The sequence below is a fragment of the Myotis myotis genome, unplaced genomic scaffold (assembly GCF_014108235.1).
Source record: "Myotis myotis isolate mMyoMyo1 unplaced genomic scaffold, mMyoMyo1.p scaffold_m19_p_3, whole genome shotgun sequence".
NCBI lineage: Eukaryota > Metazoa > Chordata > Mammalia > Chiroptera > Vespertilionidae > Myotis > Myotis myotis.
The window spans coordinates 170,400,935-170,423,857 of NW_023416335.1; the positions used below are offsets into that span (position 1 = coordinate 170,400,935).

General features: G+C 39.3%; 1 protein-coding gene and 1 pseudogene across 4 annotated transcripts in view; one reads left to right on the top strand and one right to left on the bottom strand.

The window, feature by feature from the left end:
• Nucleotides 1-9,300, top strand: part of GXYLT1 (glucoside xylosyltransferase 1) — a 40,255-nt gene extending 30,955 nt beyond the window's left edge. For all 4 annotated transcript variants that reach the window (XM_036297809.1, XM_036297807.1, XM_036297808.1 and 1 more), the window contains 3 exons: nucleotides 304-427; nucleotides 733-905; nucleotides 7,553-9,300. In XM_036297809.1, the coding sequence (XP_036153702.1) occupies nucleotides 304-427; nucleotides 733-905; nucleotides 7,553-7,714 (459 nt within the window). In that variant the 3' untranslated portion in view covers nucleotides 7,715-9,300. The remainder of the gene's footprint in view (nucleotides 1-303; nucleotides 428-732; nucleotides 906-7,552) is intronic.
• A 6,677-nt stretch (nucleotides 9,301-15,977) lies between these two features.
• Nucleotides 15,978-16,833, bottom strand: LOC118649714 (annotated as a pseudogene).
• Nucleotides 16,834-22,923: the final 6,090 nt, after the last annotated feature.

The following is a 22,923-nucleotide window of genomic DNA, read 5'->3' on the forward strand; positions in this document are numbered from 1 at the left end:
ATGAGGTTATAGTCATAGGACTTAAGCCATGTCCTGCTTTCCCTTTCCATCTCCTTCCTAGCTTTATTAGTATTCTCAATTCTACATGCAGCTTCAGATAGCTTCTTTTGTTATCTTTCCCGTTCCAGCTGGGCAGCCTTACTCACATTAAGGTTTACATTGGCATCACTGGGTTTTGTAACAAAAGAAGTTGATATTTCTTCCTGATCTGTAATGATTGCTAAGGGAAGAATGGGGAACTGTTGTCATGTCACCATTTTGAGCCTGGAAGCTTGAGGACCTTTTTACTGTGTTTACCAACAGAATGATCTGACAACTGTACGGATGCGATGGGGAGACATACTTATGCCATTGCTCAAGAAATACAAACTGAATATTACGTGGGGTGATCAAGATCTGTTGAATATCATATTTTTTCATAACCCAGGTAACCATTTAATTTCTTTAATCCTTTGCATTTGTAAAAAAAAATTACAAACATTATTTAGTCAAAATGAAATGCATTTATTTGATTTTGGCTTTATATTAATAATTGTTACTATTTATGTTAAAGACAGAGTAAAGCTTTTCTTGAATATTGATTTAGTAGGAGGAGATCCAAATGCCAAACATATTTTTTACTATTTTAAATTTTATTCTGTAAGGACTAGTTTTAAACTAAAATTTTTGCAAAATGTTAATTCTATGGGATTAGGATTATTTGCTTAATTGTTTTTGTCTTTCTGCATGTAGAAAGCCTTTTTGTTTTTCCCTGTCAATGGAATTATCGGCCAGATCATTGTATATATGGAAGCAATTGCCAAGAAGCAGAGGAAGAAGGAATCTTCATTCTTCATGGGAACAGAGGTGTTTACCATGATGATAAGCAGCCAGCATTTAGAGCTATTTATGAAGCACTGAGAAATGTAAGCATTTAAAAAATTTTTTATGTGGAAATACTTGCAAGCTTATGGAGAACTGTACAAAAAATTTCCATACCCTTTACTGAAGGATATGGATAGGTTGTTAATGTTTTACCCCATTTGCTTTATCATTGGTTCTCTTTACACATACATTGCTTGTTTTCTGAATCATTTGAATACATCATGTGCTTTTGTCCCTAAAAACTTACGTGTGTTTTCACTTAGAACAGTGGTTCTCAACGTTGGCTGCACATTAGAATCACCTGGGAATCTTTTTAAAATTCTGATTTCTGGGCCTCATTCTCCGGAAATTCTGTTTCTTTGTTACTAATGTTGTGGCCTCACCCCATAACAAAGAAACAGAATTTCCGGAGGATGAGGCCCAGAAATCAGGATTTTAAAAAGATTCCCAGGTGATTCTAATGTGCAGCCAAGGTTGAGAACCACTGACTTAGAACAAGGATTATTTTCTTATTACCGACCGACAGGACAGATGTCAAACTCAGGAAATAAAATATTGATAAAATACTTTAATCTACCATCCATGAGCTTTACTCTTCTTTGATCTAGAACAGGTTCTCAATCTTTTTTTGTCTATTATGGCATTGGCATTTTGGGAGGAATAGAGCCCCTTAATTCCTTATATTATTAGAATGTTCTTCATATTGGCTTGCCTGATGTTTCTTTATGATTAGGTTCAGGGTATGCCCTCCTGGTCAGAATATTATATAAGTGAAGTTGTGTTCTTCTCAGGATGTCACATTCAGTCCCCTTTGTCTGCCTGCCTCTCATTGGTGACGTTGATTTTAACCACTCAGTCAAAATGTTGTTCAGTTTATGCACTGTATAGTTATTTTTCCTCTTGCAAGCACTTTTTGGGGAGACTCTTTAAAATCCTGCTCATCAAAATGTCCATAGTAAATTTAGTAGCCATTATTGGTTCTTGCTCAATCAGTCTTTACTGTGGTAGCTACAAATTGGTCATTGCCCAACTCTGGCACTCCTACATACAGCTTTTTGCCTGTTTATTGATCTTTACACACACTTAGTATGAAATTAGTATGTATTTTTCCCAATGATTTATAATGCGTTTTTCCCTTTTATTTACGTTGTTCCAAATTTGACTCTTGGGAGTCCCTTTGGCTACCTCTTGTGCCCTTTTGACATATTCCCATCATTATTTTTAGTATCTCGTTGTTTGTCCCAACAAATTATTCCAGGCTCATCTTGATAATACCTTCCCCACTGTAGCCCTGAAATTAACTATCTGACAAAGGAGCTCTGGTTCCTTTTGGTGGGCTCTGGGTGCTAGGTATCCTTATTGCTGCCAGGGTGTCTTCTTAGCCCTTTCAGTAACAGAGCTAGAAAATGTAAACCCACACATACTCAACTTGTGATCATACGCCCACACCAATGCCTCCAGTTCCATACCCCCAAGCCCCCAAGCCCCCTCCTTGCTTTTTCGTACTCTATGTTTCTGTGTTTTATCTTCTTCTACATTTACAATCCTGGCTCCTAACATAAAACATTTGTTAATTTAACTTAATCCTACAATACATGTAAAATAATTTGAAGAATGTTGTGTCTCTGCTTCCCTCTTCACAAGAAAAACAACCTGTTCAAGATTGTTTCCAGTCCTTTATCTTCCCTGCCCCTGCCCCCGGGCGAGGGTGTGTGCTCAATTACTGTGTTCAGAAGTTACTTAGATTAGTTATTTTATCCTCTCTTTCAAGTGAGTTTATTTTATTCATTTCAAATACAATTGAGTTCATTGTTTCAGTATGCTTTTAGTGTTAAGTTTTCCTCCTCATCCTTGTTGATTTAACTTTAATTCGATATGTGGAATATTAACATATTTCAAAAAGTATATTCCCCATCTCTTTCCCCCCACTCAGTCAGTTGCCAGTTTCATTATCTTCTGGTTTGTCCTTCCTGTACACATGAGCAGATGTGTGTATGTGTTATAATTCCCTTTACTAAACAAAAGATAGCATACCTTTTTTTGTTTATATATTTTTTGCTCTTTGCTTTTTTCATCAAAATATTCTGGAAATACATGCATTTATATATATCTTTCTCATTTTTTATAGCTGTATAATATTCCATTTTGTATATGTACCAGAGTTTATTCAACTCACCTCTTGTGTTTGAATGTTTTGTTTTCCAACATTTTGAATGATAAATAATGCAGCCATGCATAACCGTGCCATATGTATGTTTGTGCTGTCGGGGGATGTACCTTCAGGGTATATTCCTGGAAGTGGGATTATTGGATTGAAGATACTGCCTATTTCCCCTGCACCGGGATTGTTTGCATTCCTGCCCACAATTTATAGGAGGCCTGTTCTCCACAGCCTCCTCAATGGAGTGTGTTATCAAGCTTTTAAAATTTTGCCTTTCAGCCCTAGCCAGTTTGGCTCAGTGCAGAACGTTGGCCTGTGGACCAAAGGGTCCCGGGTTTGATTCCAGTCAAGGGCACGTACCCTGGTTGCAGGCTCTTCGCCCGCCCGTGCAGGAGGCAACCAATTGATGAGTTTCTCTCACATTGATGTTTCTGTCTGTCTTTCCCTCTCTCTTCCACTCTCTATAAAATCAGTGGGAAAATGTCCTCGGGTGAGAATTAACTAAAAAAACTAAAATAAAATTTTGCCTTCCATGTGAGTGAGAAATGGAATCTTAGTTTAGTTTTAATTTATATTTCTCTCATGAGTAAGGTAAACATCTTTTTATAAAAGAGCCATTTTATCTTTTTTTGGTGAATTTTCTTTCAGATAGTTTACCTATTTATAATGTCTTTAAAGTAACTTTATTGATACACATTTTATATACCACAAAGTTCACCCATTTAAAGTATATAATTAATTCAATCATTTTTCGCATATTTGCAGAGTCTTTATTTACCATCTCCCTGACAATCATAAGTTCTTTGTATATTAGGGATATTAGTACTTAATCTGTGATTTCTGTTACAAATATTTTCTCCCCATTTACTTCATTTATGGCAATTTTTGCTATTCAGTCTGTTTGTTTTTAATTTTATCAACCTTTTTTTAAGAAGTCATAATTAGAAAGCCTTTTCCTAACTACACTTAGGTTATAGAAATATTCACCTATGTATTGTTTTATTTATTAAATTCAGTTCTTTGCTTAGTTTGGAATTTAGTCTTTTGTATTTGTTGAGGAATGGATCACATTTGATCTTTTTCCCAATGGCAGTCTTGTTGTCCCAACACCATTTATATAAAAGTCTATCTTTTTTGTTTGTTTGTTTGTTAGTCTTCACTGAAGGATATTTTTTTCCATTGATTTTAAAGAGAGTGGAAGGAGGGGAGGGGGGAGAGAGGAGAGAGAGAAACATCAATGTGAGAGAGCCACATCAATTGGTTGCCCCCCACTTGTGCCCCAACCATGGTGGGGAATCTGCAACCCAGGTACATGCTCTTGCCCAGGAATTGAACCAGAGACCCTTCAGCGAGAGCCAACGGTCCAACCACTGAGTCACTCTGACCAGGGCTAAAAAGTCTATCTTTACTGCAAAGATTTGAGATACTGATTTTATCATGTACTAAAGTTGCATGTTAATTTCTGTTTTGTTCCATTTATCTGTTCATCTGTGCACCAGTGCCACACTATTTTACTTAAAAGACTTTGTGCTGTGTGTTATTATCTGGTCCGGTCACTTCTTCTTCATAGCCTGTCCTTCTCAGTTTGTTCCTAGATCTTGTATATTTATTTTCCCACAAATACCAACACTTTTAACTACATAAAAATCTTGTCATTTTTATTGGGAGTGTATCAGCTTCATATATTGGGGGCTGCTGAGATTTTGATGGTGTTGAGACATCTTAAGAACAAGGGCTGTCTTTGTATTTGTGTCTCAGGATTTTTTAGTAGTTTTCTGCATATAGATTTTAAATATATTTTATTGATTTTTTACAGAGAGGAAGGGAGAGAGATAGTTAGAAACATCGATGAGAGAGAAACATCGATCAGCTGCCTCCCGCACATCTCCTACTGGGGATGTGCCTGCAACCCAGGTACATGCCCTTGACCGGAATCGAACCTGGGACCTCTCAGTCCGCAAGCCAACGCTCTATCCACTGAGCCAAACTGGTTTCGGCTGCATATAGATTTTAAACATATCTTGAGTTTATGCTTAAGTATTTCATCTTCTTTCTTGACTTTGTAAATGGGGTTTTCTTGTGTAAGCATTTGTTTTTATTGAGTTTTGAGTGGAAATTATACTCCCCCTCTCCTATTCCTGCCCCAGATAATCTTTTCTCCCTTGTTTTTCTTGTTCTTACAGTCCCCTTTTGTGTAATTAAGGTGGTTTTACAAGGGAAGGTGATTATACTTCACATGCCTCTAGGGTGGTGCATGGAACCAGGTTTGAATATGTTGGGGATCAAGTCTTGGGGCAAATCCAAATGATGGTTGAATTTATGGTTTTGTTTAATGATCTGTATCACTCACTATGCATGCAGCTAGTTCACTGATACTTGGGGAGAAGTAAATGTGACCACTCGTCTCATGTAGTTCTGCTGCCAGGCTAGACTGTGCCTAATCTTATGTGGATGTGAAGATAAGACATAAATGAATCATGGGAGTACTAGTTTGGCTTAGGTGTGGGCCCTGGGTTCTAATTCTTAATTGCTGGTGACTGAGAACCTCTGGTCTAGTACAGCCTATCAATAGGAATGAGAAAAAAATACTTAACTGTAATCCACTGAGCTACACTCATTGGAGAATTATAAAATTTAGTGTTGATGTTCATTTAATGCAGTATTCAGAAGTTAGTATCGTATTTTAATGATGTTTTTACATGGATTGTCAAAAGGTGATAAAAATGAAAAAAAAGGACTTTTGGGGGATCTGAGACTTTGCAGGATAGAAAAGAAATGCATACTTATAAAAATGTGATTTCTTTGTTTCCTTTGAGCATTAAAAATGCATTATTAAAGAATTAAATCTTTCTAATTTATTTGATCTTTTATCTTTTATAAATATGTACCTTTAAAATGTGGAGTTGGTTTTTAAACTGATTAACTACACTTGATTTTTAAAAAATCTTTTAAGATTATTTCAAATACTGAATTAATGATTTTATGTTTTTCAACTTAATGAAGTTAATCAACCCTTTATGGTGCTTTTGGTTAGTGTTTTATCTTCCCTTATCTATAATTCAGTGAGAAGTGTAATTTTTAAAAGAATTGTATTCAGACAAAGGTATTTATGCAAGCTTTAGACAGACGCTTAGTCATAGCCATCGAATACAGTGAACAGTATGAATTACAAAGAATGTGTATCATTTTTAAATTGTAAATGCATGGCTATATCTGCCAGCAAATCAATTTTTACAGTCCATACATATTTCTTAAATATTAGTTGTTGAGTGAATAAAAATATTAAGATTAAAAATTGCAAATTCAAAATGGGAACAAAGTATTTTATTGCTCTGTAAGGTATTTTCTGCTTAATGTATATCATCCTGAATTATTACATTTCTTGGTATTTCTGTGTTAACTTTGATTTACTTCACACACCCTGCTTATATTTGCATAACTGTCTCTGCAAGAGAGTTGAGTGCTTACTCCTACACTACCTTCTTCGCCATAGCCATGATTGTACCCAGCATTTGCTGGATTGAACTGCCATTCTGCCATATTTTAAAAGCATGTCTTGTTCTTTGAAAATGCCTTGAGTTATTTAATTGTGGTCATCATAGCCTTGCTATTTGCTGCCTTTCAATCTGCAGTCTTAGATACAGAGCATGACCTTCCTGAAAGTCTGTGTACTGAGTGGTGTGCCAGTGACGAGGGAGGGAGTGATTAACTGTCAGGAGAGGCTTCTCAGAGGAGCTGACACTTGAACTGAGCTGTAAAGATGAGGACCAGGCAGAGAAGGGAAGTGAAGATGAGCCAGGCACAGCCTGCGGTGTGGAAAGAGGCCTGCAGTCAGGTCAGGCACATGTGGGAACACCTAGATGCCAGTTGTGTACTGCACGACTCTCCGGGCACTTCGCATTACGTGATGGAAGAATGCAGTGACTTCAGGCTGTGTTCACCTCGGAGGGATTTGGGGCTTTTGTTCGTTTCCGAGCTTGTGGTTGTCTTCTCACAGTCGTTAGAATCCCGGGTAGTCTCTGTCCCTGAGCACGTGAGAACTCCTGCCTTGGCTTGCCCTGCCTCCATTGTCCTTGCTGAGAAAAGCTCCCCCTGCTGCCCTAGTGATTACCATTACTTCCTCCTCTTCCAGATTGTGAGACCATAGTTCTGTTTATTTCACTGAAAATATTTGTTGAGAAAATGCTTTTGTGAGACTTTGTTTATTTTAAAATATGTTTTTATTGATTTTAGAGAGAGCGGGAGAGGGGGAGAGAGAGAAGCATTTATATGAGAGAGAAACATCGATCGGTTGTCTCCCATACACAACCTGACTGCAGCCTGAGCTGGCAACCTGGGCATGTGCCCCGACCAGGAATGGAACCGGCGACCTTTCAGTGCATGGGACAGTGCTCAACCAACTGAGCAACACTGGCCAGGGCGCTTTTTATGAGACTTTAAATGGAGGTTGTCAATATTAAATTGATTGAAGAAGTTATTTAGAATTAATTACATATTTATATTTGTCTTTTTATTTTCTTCCTCTAGTGTTCTTTTGAAGATGACCACATCCGTTCCTTATTAAAACCTTTAGAACTGGAATTGCAAAAGACAGTGCATACATACTGCGGGAAAATTTACAAAATATTTATCAAACGGCTAACCAAAAGCATCCAGGACCGCTATGATAGACCACCCAAGGAAAGGTGATTCTTGGAGACTACTGAGTCAAATGAATGAAACCAACAAAATGTTAGAGGAAACGTGAAGGAATAGTCTTGGATGAAGTGTTCAGGAAAGAATTGTTCATCTTCAGAATAATTTCTTTTTCCTGAGGAAGTTAAATGAGCAATATATTCATTTAATGAAGAATAAATTAAAGTCTTGACTCCAATAAGAAGACATTTTTCATCTCTGACGTTTTATAATGTTATTTGCTGTCATTCCAGTATTGATGAAAATATTGAATTGTTTGTGGCCTATAGACTGGTTTACTGTTAAGCTCAAGTGAGTAAGAACAGTAGAAGGGGCAGGGTGTATGAATGGAGAAGATGTACCTCATACACAGTAGGTTGCAAACTGAGTATAGCAATAATTTTGTCAGCACTAACCTCACTTTAAATACGTGAGAAAAACGTTTACAGGAGCAGAAAAGATTCTGTTTCTAAAGAAATGTGATGTAACCATTGACAATCCATGTGTGCCTTCATAGATTTCATCTCTGTTTTAAAATCTTTTTGTGACAATCATGTTTAAAATTATTTTTAGATTACAAGTAAACTGCACGTTTAAGATGGCGCTGTATAAGAAAGAGGGAAAACAGTGAAAATTGTGTTTTAGTCTGTGTGTATGCTTGTAAAATATAGTATTTTCATGTGTATATTTTTAACTGTCTTGCCAAACTCAGATCTAAGATCGTTAAATATTTTGAAAATTTTTTTTATCATTTTAAATGAAGAATTTCAGCTTTACTGGGCATTCTGGAAGCAGAAAAAGAAAGGAAAATAAAATGAAAAACTAAATAGTATACCTGTGTGATGGACCAAAATGCATTAAGCTCTGTACTTCTGTGAACAGTAATTTTAATTACAACAGAGCAGGAGAAAGTGGTCATTTAACTTTTTTTCTTCTACCTCAAAATATATTTGCAAGATATATTTGAAGAAGCAAATATATAGAGCCTTAATTTAAGCAACTGTCATGGATGATTGGGATTAAGAAAACCAGTACCTCTGACTACAGGAAAGTAGTTTGGGTCAATGTGAATAGCTTCCCTTTTTGAACATCACTTAAGACAAACTTAAGACAGTTATTTTTTTATAATGTTGAAAATAGACTTCTCAGTGTTGTTGACCTCTATCTAAGTTTGGAGGGTACATAGAAGGTTGTTGTTAACGGTCCCCAAATAAGACCATTGCCTGCCTGGCTGCATTAGACTCTTGGGGAGAGCTTGTTGAGAATGAATGCTGGGGCTTACCCTTTCTGGCCCACTATGTCTAGGATTGGGGTCTGCAAACTTTTTTTTTTAATGAAGAGATTTAAAAATTACACAGAAGTAGAGAGAATACAGTGGTGCTGTTTGTCCGGATCAAGCACTTAACAATATCTTGCCATATTTGCATCATTTATCCTTTTTCTTTTTTTCTAAAGTATCTTAAAGAAAATCCCAGACAACATGTTATTTCACCACCGTGAACAGTTCAGTAACTACAATGACATAATACTTCCTCCATGTTAAATGCATCTTAAGTCCTTAAGCAGATTCCTGATTGTCTCCAATGTTAGAATCAGGGCACTAAAATAAGTCACATTATGATTCTATTTTTAATAAACACCTCAGGTGATTTTTGATGTCAGCTAGTTTGGGAACCACTGGAAATCATTTTGCCAACCTCAAGGTTGAAATTAGGATATCATAATTCTTAGCATAGTTGGTGGATTACAATTGTGATTCTGAAATATTAGAGGAAGTACTTGGGTTATTGATAGCATATGAATTTATATTCTAAGCAAGTTCCTTAGGTTTAATTTCCTCAGTGAACAGAGAATCTCAGCCCCATGGGCTCTGATATGATTGGGACCATGTAGAGTGTGGTCATAGTTGAATCCAGCTGTGCTGTATACTCTGGTCTCACACATGTGGCTTATTTACGTTGCCACACATTCTACATTGTCCATCAGTTGGAAGATTCCTCACCTGGTTTATTCAGATCTGGCCTAATTGGGCCTTTTACCATAAATTGGTTTATGGTGAAAACTTTCCACTTACGGACTATTTTGCCTAAAACTTGGAATATCACAGAAAGTCCATAAAGATATTAAAATGAGTTTCTGAGTTTATCTTTAGGTAAGGTAACTTTTTCCTTCAGAATTCTCAAGAAATGCAGCTCTTAGCATTAATGAGGTTAAATTATAGGATAACTTAGAGAATATTACATTTCTTTTTATAAAATAGTATACCTATGCAGTTTATATAAATTACACTGTATATTTTTTGAGTCCATATGTTAGAACAATTCTGACCTCAGAACTATCTCTGGGCTACAGTATTACCAAAGTGGAGTGACTAAAATATAGTCGCACTTCATTTGTATGAAGTAGTTATCTTAAAAGAATATGGAAAACTTTTAGAAATATATATTGTGATACATTTTAAGAAAATACAGCCCTGACTGGTTTGGCTCAGTGGATAGAGCGTCGGCCTGCAGACGGAAAGGTCCCAGGTTCGATTCCAGTCAAGGGCATATGCCTGGTTTGCAGGCTCAATCCCCAGTAGGGGACGTGCGGGAGTGATTCTCTCTCATGGATGTTTCTAGCCCTCTCCCTTCCTATCTGAAATCAATAAAAATATATTTTAAAAAAGAAAAAAATACATACCCCCCCTCCCCCCGAAGAATAGTTCAGAATGTATTAGGTAACCCAGTTACCTTTGGATGCTTTAGAGCCTGAAGTAATATTACTGCTTACTGCTGCTCTCATCTTACCTCCAGTCAGATGTTAGTGGTGTAATGGGAAGAAAATCAGACTGTGAACTAGGTCTGTATTCTCTTCCTGGTTAAGGGACTCCAGGTTAATTGTTTAACCTTCTCTGTGCCTTGGGTTTGCAAGTAATGAATATGCCCTTCCAACCTCATGAGACCCAGCAGTCATGAGTTAGGAAGTTTTGAGACTCAAGAGAGAATGGATTTGAAAACGTTCTGCACGGCCTCTGTCATACACGTCCATCAGCGTTGCTGTGGAAGGTCTGCTTTGCCCTGCCGTCCCCTTCGGCTGAATGTTTTCTGACACGCATGGTATCTCCAGTATTAATTTGCTTATATGAGGTAAGGAAGAGTTTTTAAGGAAGAGAAAGCAGAGAAAAGAATGATATAAGTGAATGACCAAAAAAAGAAGGAAAAGAGAGGAAGTGAGAAAAGGGAGGAAAGATGGGAATGAGAGAATGGCAAAAGGCAGAGTAGGAAAAGATGGAATGAGAGTGGGAGAATCGAGGTGGAGTGATGGAGAGAAATGGTGTGGAAACAGTCACTGGCGGAGTTGTAGCCCCCACCCTGTGCTGCTGCCCGCCGCCTTCCTCCAGTGCAGTGCTCGGCCCTCAGGGTCGGGGTGCTGGCTTCATGGAGGAGGCAGCATGGCTCCTTTGTTTGATTTGTTGATGCTAGAGTTGTTTCCCAGTCACTCTACTCACTTATTTAGAGCTAATGATTGAACATTATTTTCATTATTATTATTTTCTGGATCCCAGTTTATGAGGTAGGGCCTGTGGAAACACAATGACAAGCATCTTCCCTTAGCATTGTCCTTTTAGTCATCCTGAATGTTGGCTTAGGCAAGACCACCACACAGAGTCACCGGAGAAGCTAGGGTGGAGGGATGGTTTCATAAGGTGTGAAGGGGCCCAGGAACTTTCTGCATCATTTTTCCAAGCTGATGCTGATAGGAAGCCAGGTTTGGGAATCACGGCCCTCCCTTGAGTGGCAGCTTAAACAGTCAACATCTGTTGACTCCTCAATAGCATATTTTCAGTTGAACTGGTATGAATGGATTCAAGAGAACGGGAGATAGCAGAAATACATGAAAGGGAAAGACCTTAAGAGAGAGTAGTCACTGTCTTTTTCCGCAGTCTATATTGTCAGTAATACGGTGGTGCTGATCATCCTTAGTCGTAGTCAGAACCTCTTTGAGGTGTTTAGAATGACCATTGATCTGTTTTTTTAAAAATGGCTTTTTTTGGTTCCTTAGAGTAAATTAAGAAAAGTAGGGGAGCTATATGTTAAGTGTGGGGTCAGTTATCAATTTATTAAATGTAATTTCAAGTGTCTTAAAACAACCGCGTTTTAATATTTAATAAAAGTAGATTAAAGAATGATTTGTATGTAACAGTTATCTTCTTATACATTGCCAAAGCAACTCTTTTTTGCCTATTAAATTCTGGCCGAACTGTTCTGATGTTTATTGTTTCTTAATTCATTGAACATGAAACTAGATTTTTTAAAACTAAGTTATAATGTTACATAAACTTAAGACAACTCTAAAAGGTGGTACAAGAATGTTCTTTTGTAAAACTGAAAAGGAATATGATGTTAAATCATCTAAGCTAGCAATAGAATCATGAGGAGAACATGAAATAGCATATTGGACTAGGCAATTTGAAGTTGATTATAAATCAATGTCACACTCATTTTTAAATGGAAAATATGTATCGTCACCTCATCTATCAACAATTCCAAGTGTCTAATGGGATTTATTTCTTTAGAATTATCTGTAGTCTCAGTTTTAAAACAGAGAGCCATTGAAAATATATGAAGAAAAATGAAAAATTCTCTCACTACTAATACTGTGTTATTTGGAGGTTCTGTGGTCAGACATTTTGATATCAAACTTAACTGCTGTGGAGCCATTGATTATGTTTAGTATATGTACAGTCTGAATATGTGAGCATATTGACGCACACAACACCATAGCAACTGCGTGTAAAAATTGAACACAATGCAACCGCGTATGTTGCGTAAAAAGTAAATTGACTTTGACTATGATGGAAAATAGCTATTTTCAACTTTCATATAAAATCTCTAAAGGGAATATTGGAATGTTGTGCTAAAATAATTCAGGGCTTGTAGTATAGCTGTAGAATACAACATTTATTCAAAATTTTGCAGAACACACATGCTTCGTATTCGTTATTTGAGAGCTGGACCAATGGTTTTTGATGGGTGCTATAACAGAAGATCTATGAAGGAGATGGTTTGCACCTGTTCCCGAAATTAAACACTGGGAAAGATTGCAGATGTTCCCATTTTTTACAAGCATTTTGCATAAATGTTTTGATCATTTGAGTAGAATGTTTGTAAAGCTGCAGAAGGCCTCTGGTGTACTGTGATATGTAGAGATTACCACCCTTAAACTGCTTTTTACCTTAAAATATTGTGGTTTTAGAATAATTTGGATGTCTTCCTCCAAGTATTTTATGTATCTTGACATTTATTAAAGGGGAATATAAGATTATAGATGCCACTATTACCTGAGAATAATGGAAAGTTGCTTCGTTTTGGGTGAGTTCAACTCATCTTTTTGTTGAGAAACTGTGTTGCTGTTACTAAAAAAACCCATCTCAATAAATGTTTAATTTCTCCAAATGATGTGTCTGAGTTATTCTAGAAATCATAAACAGCTTTGGAATGTTTAGGGTTAGGATGCTTGATAACTAGGAGTCCAGTAGCTGTATCCTAAGGGATAGATTTTCCTCAAGTGCTTCGTACTGTAGAATAACTTATAAAGGCCATGAGTTCCTTATGGTTAACCTCAAAATGAAATGATAAAAAGAGAGTTGGGCCTAAGAAGTTGAAGATCAGAAGGATGCCATTAAAAAGCTGGTAAATTAGGACCAGAAAAGATAATTGAAAATTGTTGACATAGAAAGGTTTGGCACAGTAAGTCAGGTGCCACTCATCAGGGGCAGAATAATCCCAACATATTTGTAAACGCTTAACCATGAGGCTGGATGAAGAATTTCCCAGTCAGGCCTAGCTTCCCTTGAAAGAATTAGCTTGCAGAACTCTCTCAGGTTAACCCTGCAATTCCTCAGCAAAGTGTATAAGTGTAGAAGGAAAAGGGAAAATAAAGGAATGGGGAAAGGCATAGAAGAATAAAAACACACCCAAAGAAAATGTACTATTGGAAAAAGTAAAATCAAGATCCAGAGTTTAAAATGGGACAAAGTAATATTTTTATTTTGTTATTATTTTTATTTTTTTTGTCTTCATATTCCTTGGCAATAGGGGAAACTGTCACCTCCCACCTTTTATTGTTTTGAATTTAATGGGGGAAGGGTGAATGGTGTCTTGTCTTTTTTCTTTTTTTTTTTTAATTAAATCTTTATTGTTCAGATTATTACATTTGTTCCTCTTTTTTCCCCCCCATAACTCCCCTCCTCCCAGTTCCCGCCCCACCCTCCGCCCTCACTCCTCACCCACTGTCCTCATCCATAGGTGCACGATTTTTGTCCAGTCTCTTCCCGCATCTCCCACACCCCTTTCCCCCCCAAGAATGGTCAGTCCATTCCCTTTCTATGTCCCTGATTCTATTATAATCACCAGTTCATTCTGTTCATCAGATTATTTATTCACTTGATTCTTAGATTCACTTGTTGATAGATGCATATTTGTTGTTCATAATTTGTATCTTTACCTTTTTCTTCCTCTTCCTCTTCTTAAAGGATACCTTTCAGCATTTCATATAATCCTGGTTTGGTGGTGATGAACTCCTTTAGCTTTTCCTTATCTGTGAAGCTCTTTATCTGACCTTCAATTCCGAATGATAGCTTTGCTGGATAAAGTAATCTTGGTTGTAGGTTCTTGGTATTCATCACTTTGAATATTTCTTGCCACTCCCTTCTGGCCTGCAAAGTTTCTGTTGAGAAATCAGCTGACAGTCATATGGGTATTCCCTTGTAGGTAACTGAGTTTCTTTCTCTTGCTGCTTTTAAGATTCTCTCTTTATCTTTTGCTCTTGGCATTTTAATTATGATGTGTCTTGGTGTGGTCCTCTTTGGATTCCTTTTGTTTGGGGTTCTCCGCGCTGCTTGGACCTGTAAGTCCATTTCTTTCACCAGGTGGGGGAAGTTTTCTGTCATTATTTCTTCAAATAGGTTTTCAATATCTTGCTCTCTCTCATCTTCTGGCACCCCTATAATTCGGATGTTGGTACGCTTGAAGCTGTCCCAGAGGCTCCTTACACTATCCTCGCATTTTTGGATTCTTATTTCATTTTGCTTTTCTGGTTGGGTGTTTTTTGCTTCCTCGAATTTCAAATCATTGACTTGATTCTTGCGCTCCTCTGGTCTGCTGTCGGGAGTCTGTATAATATTCTTTATTTCAGTCAGTGTATGCTTAATTTCTAGTTGGTTCCCCAATATAACATCGAGGGTCTCATTAGTTTTCTTGTAGATCTCATTAAGTTTATCGGCGGCTTCTAAACAGTTCTTGAGAGACTTTAAAAGTGTGGTTCTGAACTCTATATCTTCCATTGACAATTTTGTCCTGTTTCTTTGTCTCCGCATTTTGTTATGCTTCCTTGGTGCACCCCCTAGTGGTCTTTGTGCGCAGTCCTATAAACTTTTATTGTTGTAGCTAATACCAGGGAGGGTTTGACCTCCAGGCCAAGTGGCTATGAGAATCAGCTGTGTCTGCGGTGAGAGAACTTCTGTTCTCTAGGGAGGTGCTAATCTGGCGTTTGCCTGAGGCTATCCGGCAAATGCCTCTGTGCAGGGCTTGGGCGGGGCGGGTCGCACAGGATCAACAGGGTGGGCCGGAGAGAGCAGTTATGGCGGCTCTCAGTCCTGTCCCCAGGGGCTCTGCCTCTCTGAGTCCCAGCACCTGCTGCAAAGCTCGGAGAGAAAGCTGCACTCGCTCTGACCGAAGCCAGACAGTCCCGCTTCTCCCGTTTGAGTCTGGGTCCCTAAAGACTCGCCTGTATCTGGAGCTCAGAGTCTGCGACTCCCTCCCGATTGAAAACGCCAACTGCGCCCTCTGCCGCCAGCCCGCTCCGCGTACTCCGCACCTCAGAATTTGACTTCAGCACTGCGCCTCTGAGTGTCCGTATACGTTTCTCTTTCCTCCTAGTTGTAGGACTTCCACTCAGCCAGCGTTCCTGTGGTTTGGGGTGATGTCCGTTCAGTCTTTTAGTTTCACTTTTGAAGTAGTTGTTCAAGGTAGCAAACTCCGGCGTTAACCTATGCCGCCATCTTGGTTCTCCCCCTTGTCTTTTTTCTAAAGGGTAGGAATTTGCCACATGTTTACTGGTCCTTTGCTTTCCTTGTTTTTTGAAGCAGTCTTTCAGAAGGCATCCTTCACATTGGCATGGTCTGATCACATGTTCTTAGCAAAAGCATGAAAGCTTTTCCACATTTCAAGTTAAGCAGGAATTCCCCAAATGATTAGAATTATAAAGTCTTATCTTCTGGGCAACATGCTATATTTTAATGCCTTGGTAATAAAACAGAGAACTGGACCATATTCTTCAGGTTGTGGAGGGTTTCTGATCATTCCACGGAACCTATCTGAGGTATGGTAGTAAGTAGCAAACTTTTGGCTTTATTGGCATTTTCTTTCAGGGTCTTTAAAACCTGGCCCACTGAAACCACTTTTTTGTGTGCTCCTTCCAGCAATCCTAATCTGTTGCCATGGCCATAAACACTTGCATAGCAAAGTCCAGCCTCCTTAGCAAGAACCACCTCTGGAACTGTGGTCATATTGATAATATCCACCCCCCCCCCTCCCACCCACACACCCAGTACAAAACATGAAGCTTTCTGTCCATGAACTAAAAGTCCTTCAATTGTGAGCACTGTCCTTTTTGAGTGGTACCAGAATCCTAGTTTCTTAACAGTCACTATGAGGAACTCTCTGGTTTGGGGGCAGAATGGCTCAGCCACTGGGATATGGCACACTCCTCTGGCACTGGAGTGACTCCCATCATAGAAGGTCTGAGGCCTCATGGTGGTCTTGTTGATGAACTTGTCAATAATGACAGTATCACCCAGCTGAATCTCTTCCCTCTAGGAACTAAAAGCTGTGGTCTCTCTGACAGGAGTACAACCCTCCTCCTTCAGAGCCCAGATGTTCGCCTGATGGTTGACTTTTGAAGGCCCCATACCCTGCAAGGAGGACGCCATCAGCATTCTCTGTCTTCCCCAAAATTAAGGCATCAGAAGGCTTGCCAAACGAAGCATCCACATATTTCTTGGTTCTTCCTTCTAAGATTTCTGGATCATCCAGGCCTGTTCCACCAATGATTCCAATCTTCATAGCTGTAGGGGTGGCACCTGAGGCCATATTTGCACCAGGAGGAGGTGTTGGGTGGGCACGGGGGCAGAGAAGCAGAGCCCATAGTACTGTATTTTTCCATGCATAAGATGCTATTTTTTTCTAAAATCGTTAGTCTGAAAATCCAATTGGCGTCTTATACATGGAAGTCAGCTGAGGAGGGAGCCCTGTGGGTGCGTAGCTGCCCATACCTTGTCAAACAGGCTTCCTCCAATCACGAGCCTTATTGTTACTGACGTCAGCTGATGAGTAATTGGAGGTGGAGGTGGAAAGTGCGCAGATGCAACAGGGACCTGAGTGTTCTGAGCCCATAAAGATATCAAAAAACAAAGAGGGAGAAACCAAGATGGCGGCATAGGTAAACACCAGAGTTTGCTGCCTCGAACAACCACTTCAAAAATACAACTAAAAGACGGAATGGACATCATCCAGAACCACAGGAAGGCTGGCTGAGTGGAAGTTCTACAATTAGGAGGAAAGAGAAAAGCATACCGAGACTCAGAGGAGGCGCAGTGCTGAAGTAAAATACTAAGGTGCGGAGTGCATGAGAAGCAGGCTGGCAGCTGAGGGCGCAGTTGTCGTTTTCAATCAGGAGGGAGTCTCAGGCTCTGAGCTCCAATTCCGGGCGAGTCTCTAGGGACCCAGACTCATACAGGAGAAGCGGGACTGCCTGGCATTGCTCAGAACCCTAGGGCAGCTTTCTCTCCGTGGGGCTTGCAGTGATTACTGGGACACTAAGAAGCAGAGCCTCTGAGGGCAAGACTGAGAGCAGCCATAATTGCTAACCCCGCCCTGTTGATCCCGTGGGACCTGCCCCGCCCAAGCCCTGCAGGGAGACTTTTGCTGGATAGCCTCAGGCAAAGGCTAAATTAGCACCTCCCTAGAGATCCAGGAGCCAGGAAGCCCAGAGGTCAGAGGGACCATCCAGTTTGCAGCTCCGTGGAACCATAAAAGACACACTCAGGGGGCAGACTCAGTGAGCACCAAAGCCCCATCGAAGCAAGTCTAGCCCTAGAGGGGTGTCTCCAGCATGGAAGTTCTCCCACTGCAGACACAGCTGATTCTCACAGCCAATTGGCCTGGAGGTCAATTCCTCACAGTGATAACTACAACAATCAAGGCTTAACTACAACAAGACTGTGCACAAAGCCCACAAGGGGGTGCACCAAGAGTGTCTACCTCAGGTAATTGGGACACTTAGCACAGAAAGGCACTCTATCGACACAGCAAAGCATAAAAAATGCCGAAACAAAGAAACAGGACACAAACGACAGAATTGGAGGAAAGCAAACTGTTGGATATAGAGTTCAAAACCACACTTTTAAGGTCTTTAAAGAACTGTCTAGAAGCCACCGATAAACTTAATAAGGCCCTCAAAAAGACTGGTGAGACCATTGATAAATGTAATGAGATCTTCAAGAAGACGGGTGAGACCACCGATAAATGTAGTGAGATCCTCAAGAAATCTAATGAGACCCTCGATGTTGTGATTAAGAACCAACTAGAAATTAAGCATACACTGACTGAAATAAAGAATATTATACAGACTCCCAACAGCAGACCAGAGGGTCGCAAGAATCAAGTCAAAGATTTGAAATATGAAGAAGCAAAAAACACCCAACCGGAAAAGCAAAATGAAAAAAGAATCCAAAAATGCGAGGATAGTGTAAGGAGCCTCTGGGACAGCTTCAAGCGTACCAACATCCGAATTATAGGGGTGCCAGAAGATGAGAGAGAGCAAGATATTGAAAACCTATTTGAAGAAATAATGACAGAAAACTTCCCCTACCTCATGAAAGAAATAGACTTACAAGTCCAGGAAGCGCAGAGAACCCCAAACAAAAGGAATCCAAAGAGGACCACACCAAGACACATCATCATTAAAATGCCAGGAGCAAAAAACAAAGAGAGAATCTTAAAAGCAGCAAGAGAAAAACAGTCAGTTACCTACAAGGGAGTACCCATATGGCTGTCAGCTGATTTCTCAACAGAAACTATGCAGGCCAGAAGGGAGTGGCAAGAAATATTCAAAGTGATGCATAGCAAGAACCTACAACCTAGATTACTTTCTCCAGCAAAGCTATCATTCAGAATTGAAGATCAGATAAAGAGCTTCACAGATAAGAAAAAGCTAAAGGAGTTCATCACCACCAAACCAGCATTATATGAAATGCTGAAAGGTATCCTTTAAGAAGAGGAGGAAGAAGAAAAAGATACAAATTATGAACAACAAATACACATCTATCAACAAGTGAATCTAAAAATCAAGTGAATAGCCGAAACCGGTTTGGCTCAGTGGATAGAGCGTTGGCCTGCGGACTGAAGGGTCCCGGGTTCGATTCCGGTCAAGGGTGTGTACCTGGGTTGCGGGCACATCCCCAGTGGGGAATGTGCAGGAGGCGGCTGATCGATGTTTCTCTCTCATCGATGTTTCTGACTCTCTATCTCTCTCCCTTCCTCTCTGTGAAAAATCAATAAAATATATTAAAAAAATAAAAAAAATAAATAAAAATCAAGTGAATAAATAATCTGAGGAACAGTATGAATTGGTGATTGTAATAGAATCAGGGACATAGAAAGGGAATGGACTGACTATTCTTGGGGGGGGGAAAGGGGAGTGGGGGTGAGGGAAGAGATTGGACAATAATCGTGCACCTATGGATGAGGGCAGTGGGTGGGGAGTGAGGGCGGAGGGTGGGGTGGGAACTGGGTGGAGGGGAGTTATGGTGGGAAAAAAGAGTAACTAATGTAATAATCTGAACAATAAAGATTTAATTAAAAAAATAAAAAGATAAATACTGGTAAGCAATTGTCTTACTCTGCAACATTCAAACTGAATGTAATCAGCTATGCAAAAGAACATGGAAATAGAGCTGCAGAGAGGCAATGTGGACCTCCTCCCACTGAGTGTATGATCAGACAGTAGAGAAAACAGGAAGAACTACTCCTTAAGATGCCAAAAAAGAAGGCCTTAAGAGGAAAACCAGCAAAATGTTTAAAATATTGATTTCTTAATTTTGGGTTGGAAAACTGGGGGGCGTCTTATACATGTGGGCATCTTATACACGGAAAAATATGGTAATATTTTAAATAATTTTGTACAGTAATCTACCAAAATACACAATAATTCTTATATATCAAACATAGAAGTTTACATATAGCAAAATCTCCCAGAAAATAGGATATTGTTAAAGCCACCATCATTTTGTCAATCTTGAATAAGCTTCTTTCTGAATTTGCACATCAAGACCAAAAATAAACATGTATCAGAGGATTTGAACAATGCAATAAATAAATACCATGTTTTATATCCATATTTATAGAATTTAGTAACCTGCAAAGAAAACCTTCATAAACTTGTGTATTATGTAAGATTGCCTAGGATGAGAATTGACTACAAGTGACAGAAGTCCAAAATAATGGTGACTTAAAGATAAAAGCTCATTTCTCTATCACGTCAATGTGGTTGTCAAGTCTAATTTGGAGTTTCTACTGTGCTCAGGGACTCAATCTCTATCTTGCCTGCTCCTTTGTCATCTCCAGTAAAGGGCTTCTACCAGTGGTACAAGAATGTATTTCTTCTTCCACTTAGCATGTCTACTTTCAGATAGCAGGGAGGAAGAAATGGAAGGGAAAGAGCCTGTCTCCAGCTTTCATACCACTTTTGGGGAGTATCACAGATTACATTCCTTTGGCTCAGAACCTAGTCATGGACTCTGTAGCTGCAATGGAGGTTGGGATATCTTTACATGTTCTTCACATGGGCCCAGATAAAATTTGTCATGTCAACTGCTGCTGCTGAAGAAGAAAAGAATATATATTAAGGGAAAACAATCACTGAGACACTTTGCACATCTGAAAATGTTTTAGTCTGTATTTGCCCTATTGAATAATTTGGCTGTTTATAGACTCTGAGCAATTTGTTTTTCAAATTTTCAAAACATTGGTTTATTGTTTTTTTAACTTTCTATATTGTTTGTATTAAGTTTCTCTGGGTGTGGGGGAGGGGGGTATATATTTATATCTATAAGGAATTGGTTTATGCAATTATGGAGGCTGAATAGTCCTATGATCAGTTGCCCACAAGCTGAAGACCCAGGAAACTGGTGCTGTAAGTCACTCCAGGTCTAAAGGCCTGAGAACCAGTGGAAATGATGGTGTAAATCCCAATCTAAAATGAAATCAGTATCTCAAAGCAAAACTTGCGTTCCCATGTTCTTTGCAGCATTATTCACAGTAGCTAAGATATGGAAACAGCTTAAGTGTCTGTGGATGGATGAATGGATAAAGGAGGTGAATATATATATATATATATTCTATAGTAATAAAAGCATAATATGCTAATTAGACCAGACGACCTTCTGGATGAAGCCAGGGCTGTGAGGGAAGTCCGGGTCCACGGTGCCAGAGGGAAGCCAGTGCCGGCAGCTAGGGGAAGGAAGGCCTGCTCTTGCATGAATTTCATGCACCGGGCCTCTAGTATATATATAATGGAATATTATTGAGTCTTGTAAAAAGAAGGAAATCCTGCCATTTATGACCACATGGAAAAGTCACTGAAATACAAATACTGCATGATCTCATTTATATGTGGGATCTAAAAATGTTTAACTTGCCGAAACCGGTTTGGCTCAGTGGATAGAGCGTCGGCCTGCGGACTGAAAGGTCCCAGGTTCGATTCCGGTCAAGGGCATGTACCTGGGTTGCGGGCATATCCCCAGTAGGAGATGTGCAGGAGGCAGCTGATCAATGTTTCTCTCTCATTGATGTTTCTAACTCTCTATTTCTCTCCCTTCCTCTCTGTAAAAAATCAATAAAATATATTAAAAAAAAAATGTTTAACTTACAAAAGCATAGAATAGAATGGTGGTTACCAGAGGCTAGAGGAAATGGAGAGATGTTGGTTGGAGAGTACAAAATTCTAGTTATAAGTAGAGTAAATTCACCCTGGATGGGTAGCTTAGTTGGTTAGAGCATTGTCTCAATACACCAAGGCTGCAGATTCCATACCCAGTCAGGGCACATACAAGAACCAACCAATAAATGCATAAATAAGTGGAACAACAAGTCAGTGTTTCTCAAGTCAAAAATAAAAATTGAAAAAAGTAAATTCTGCAGGTCTAATGTACAGCTTGATGACTATAGTTAGAAATACTGTATACTTGAAATTTGCTAAGAGAGTAGATCTGAAGTGTTCTTACTACACACACGAAATGGTAACTGTGAGCTAATGGATTTGTTAGCTTGATTGTGGTAACCATTTCACAATGTATATGTGTATCAAAACATCATGTTGTATACATTAAATATATACAATTACACCTCAGTAAAGCTGGGGGCGAAAAATCCCAGTCCATGTGCAGAAGGTAAGATGAGATGTTCCAGCTCAAGCAGTAAGGCGGGCATAAAAAGCAAATCCTTCTTCCTCCACTTTTTTTCCCCCCAATTTTGTTTTATTGCTTAAAGTATTACAAAGAGTATTACATGTGTCTCCTTTTCTTTCCCCCCTTCACTTTCCCCGGCCTCCCCTACCCCCCAGTGTCTTGTGTCCATTGGTTATGCTTATATGCATGCAGACAAGTCTTTCGGTTGATCTCTTACGCTCCCCCCAATTCCCCCTCCCCAAACCTTCCCCGGCCTTCCCACTGTAGTTTGACAGTCTGTTCGATGCTGCACTGCCTCTGTATCTATTTTTGTTCATCAGTGTACAATGGTCTTTTTTATCTATAAGTGAGTGAGATCATGTGGTATTTTCCCTCCACCTTTTGTTCTATTCAGGATCTCCGTGGCTTGGATGATGCACATTGACATTGGGGAGGGCAGTCTACTGAGTCCAATTGAAGTGCTAATCTCTTCCGGAAGCACCCTCACAGACACACCTGGCAAAAATGTTTAATCCTGGAGACCCCTTGGCCCAGTAACTGTGTACATATACCGTTAACCATCACGTTGTTGTTGAGATAGCTGATGGAACTCTGATTCTTGAGCTCTTGTGTGTGGCCTGATTTTCTTTCTTGAATCTCATCTCTTTTTTTCCTGGGGTTCTTTTTGTTTCATTCTGCTGGGGAAGTCATGGAGCTCTGGAAATTCCTGGTAATG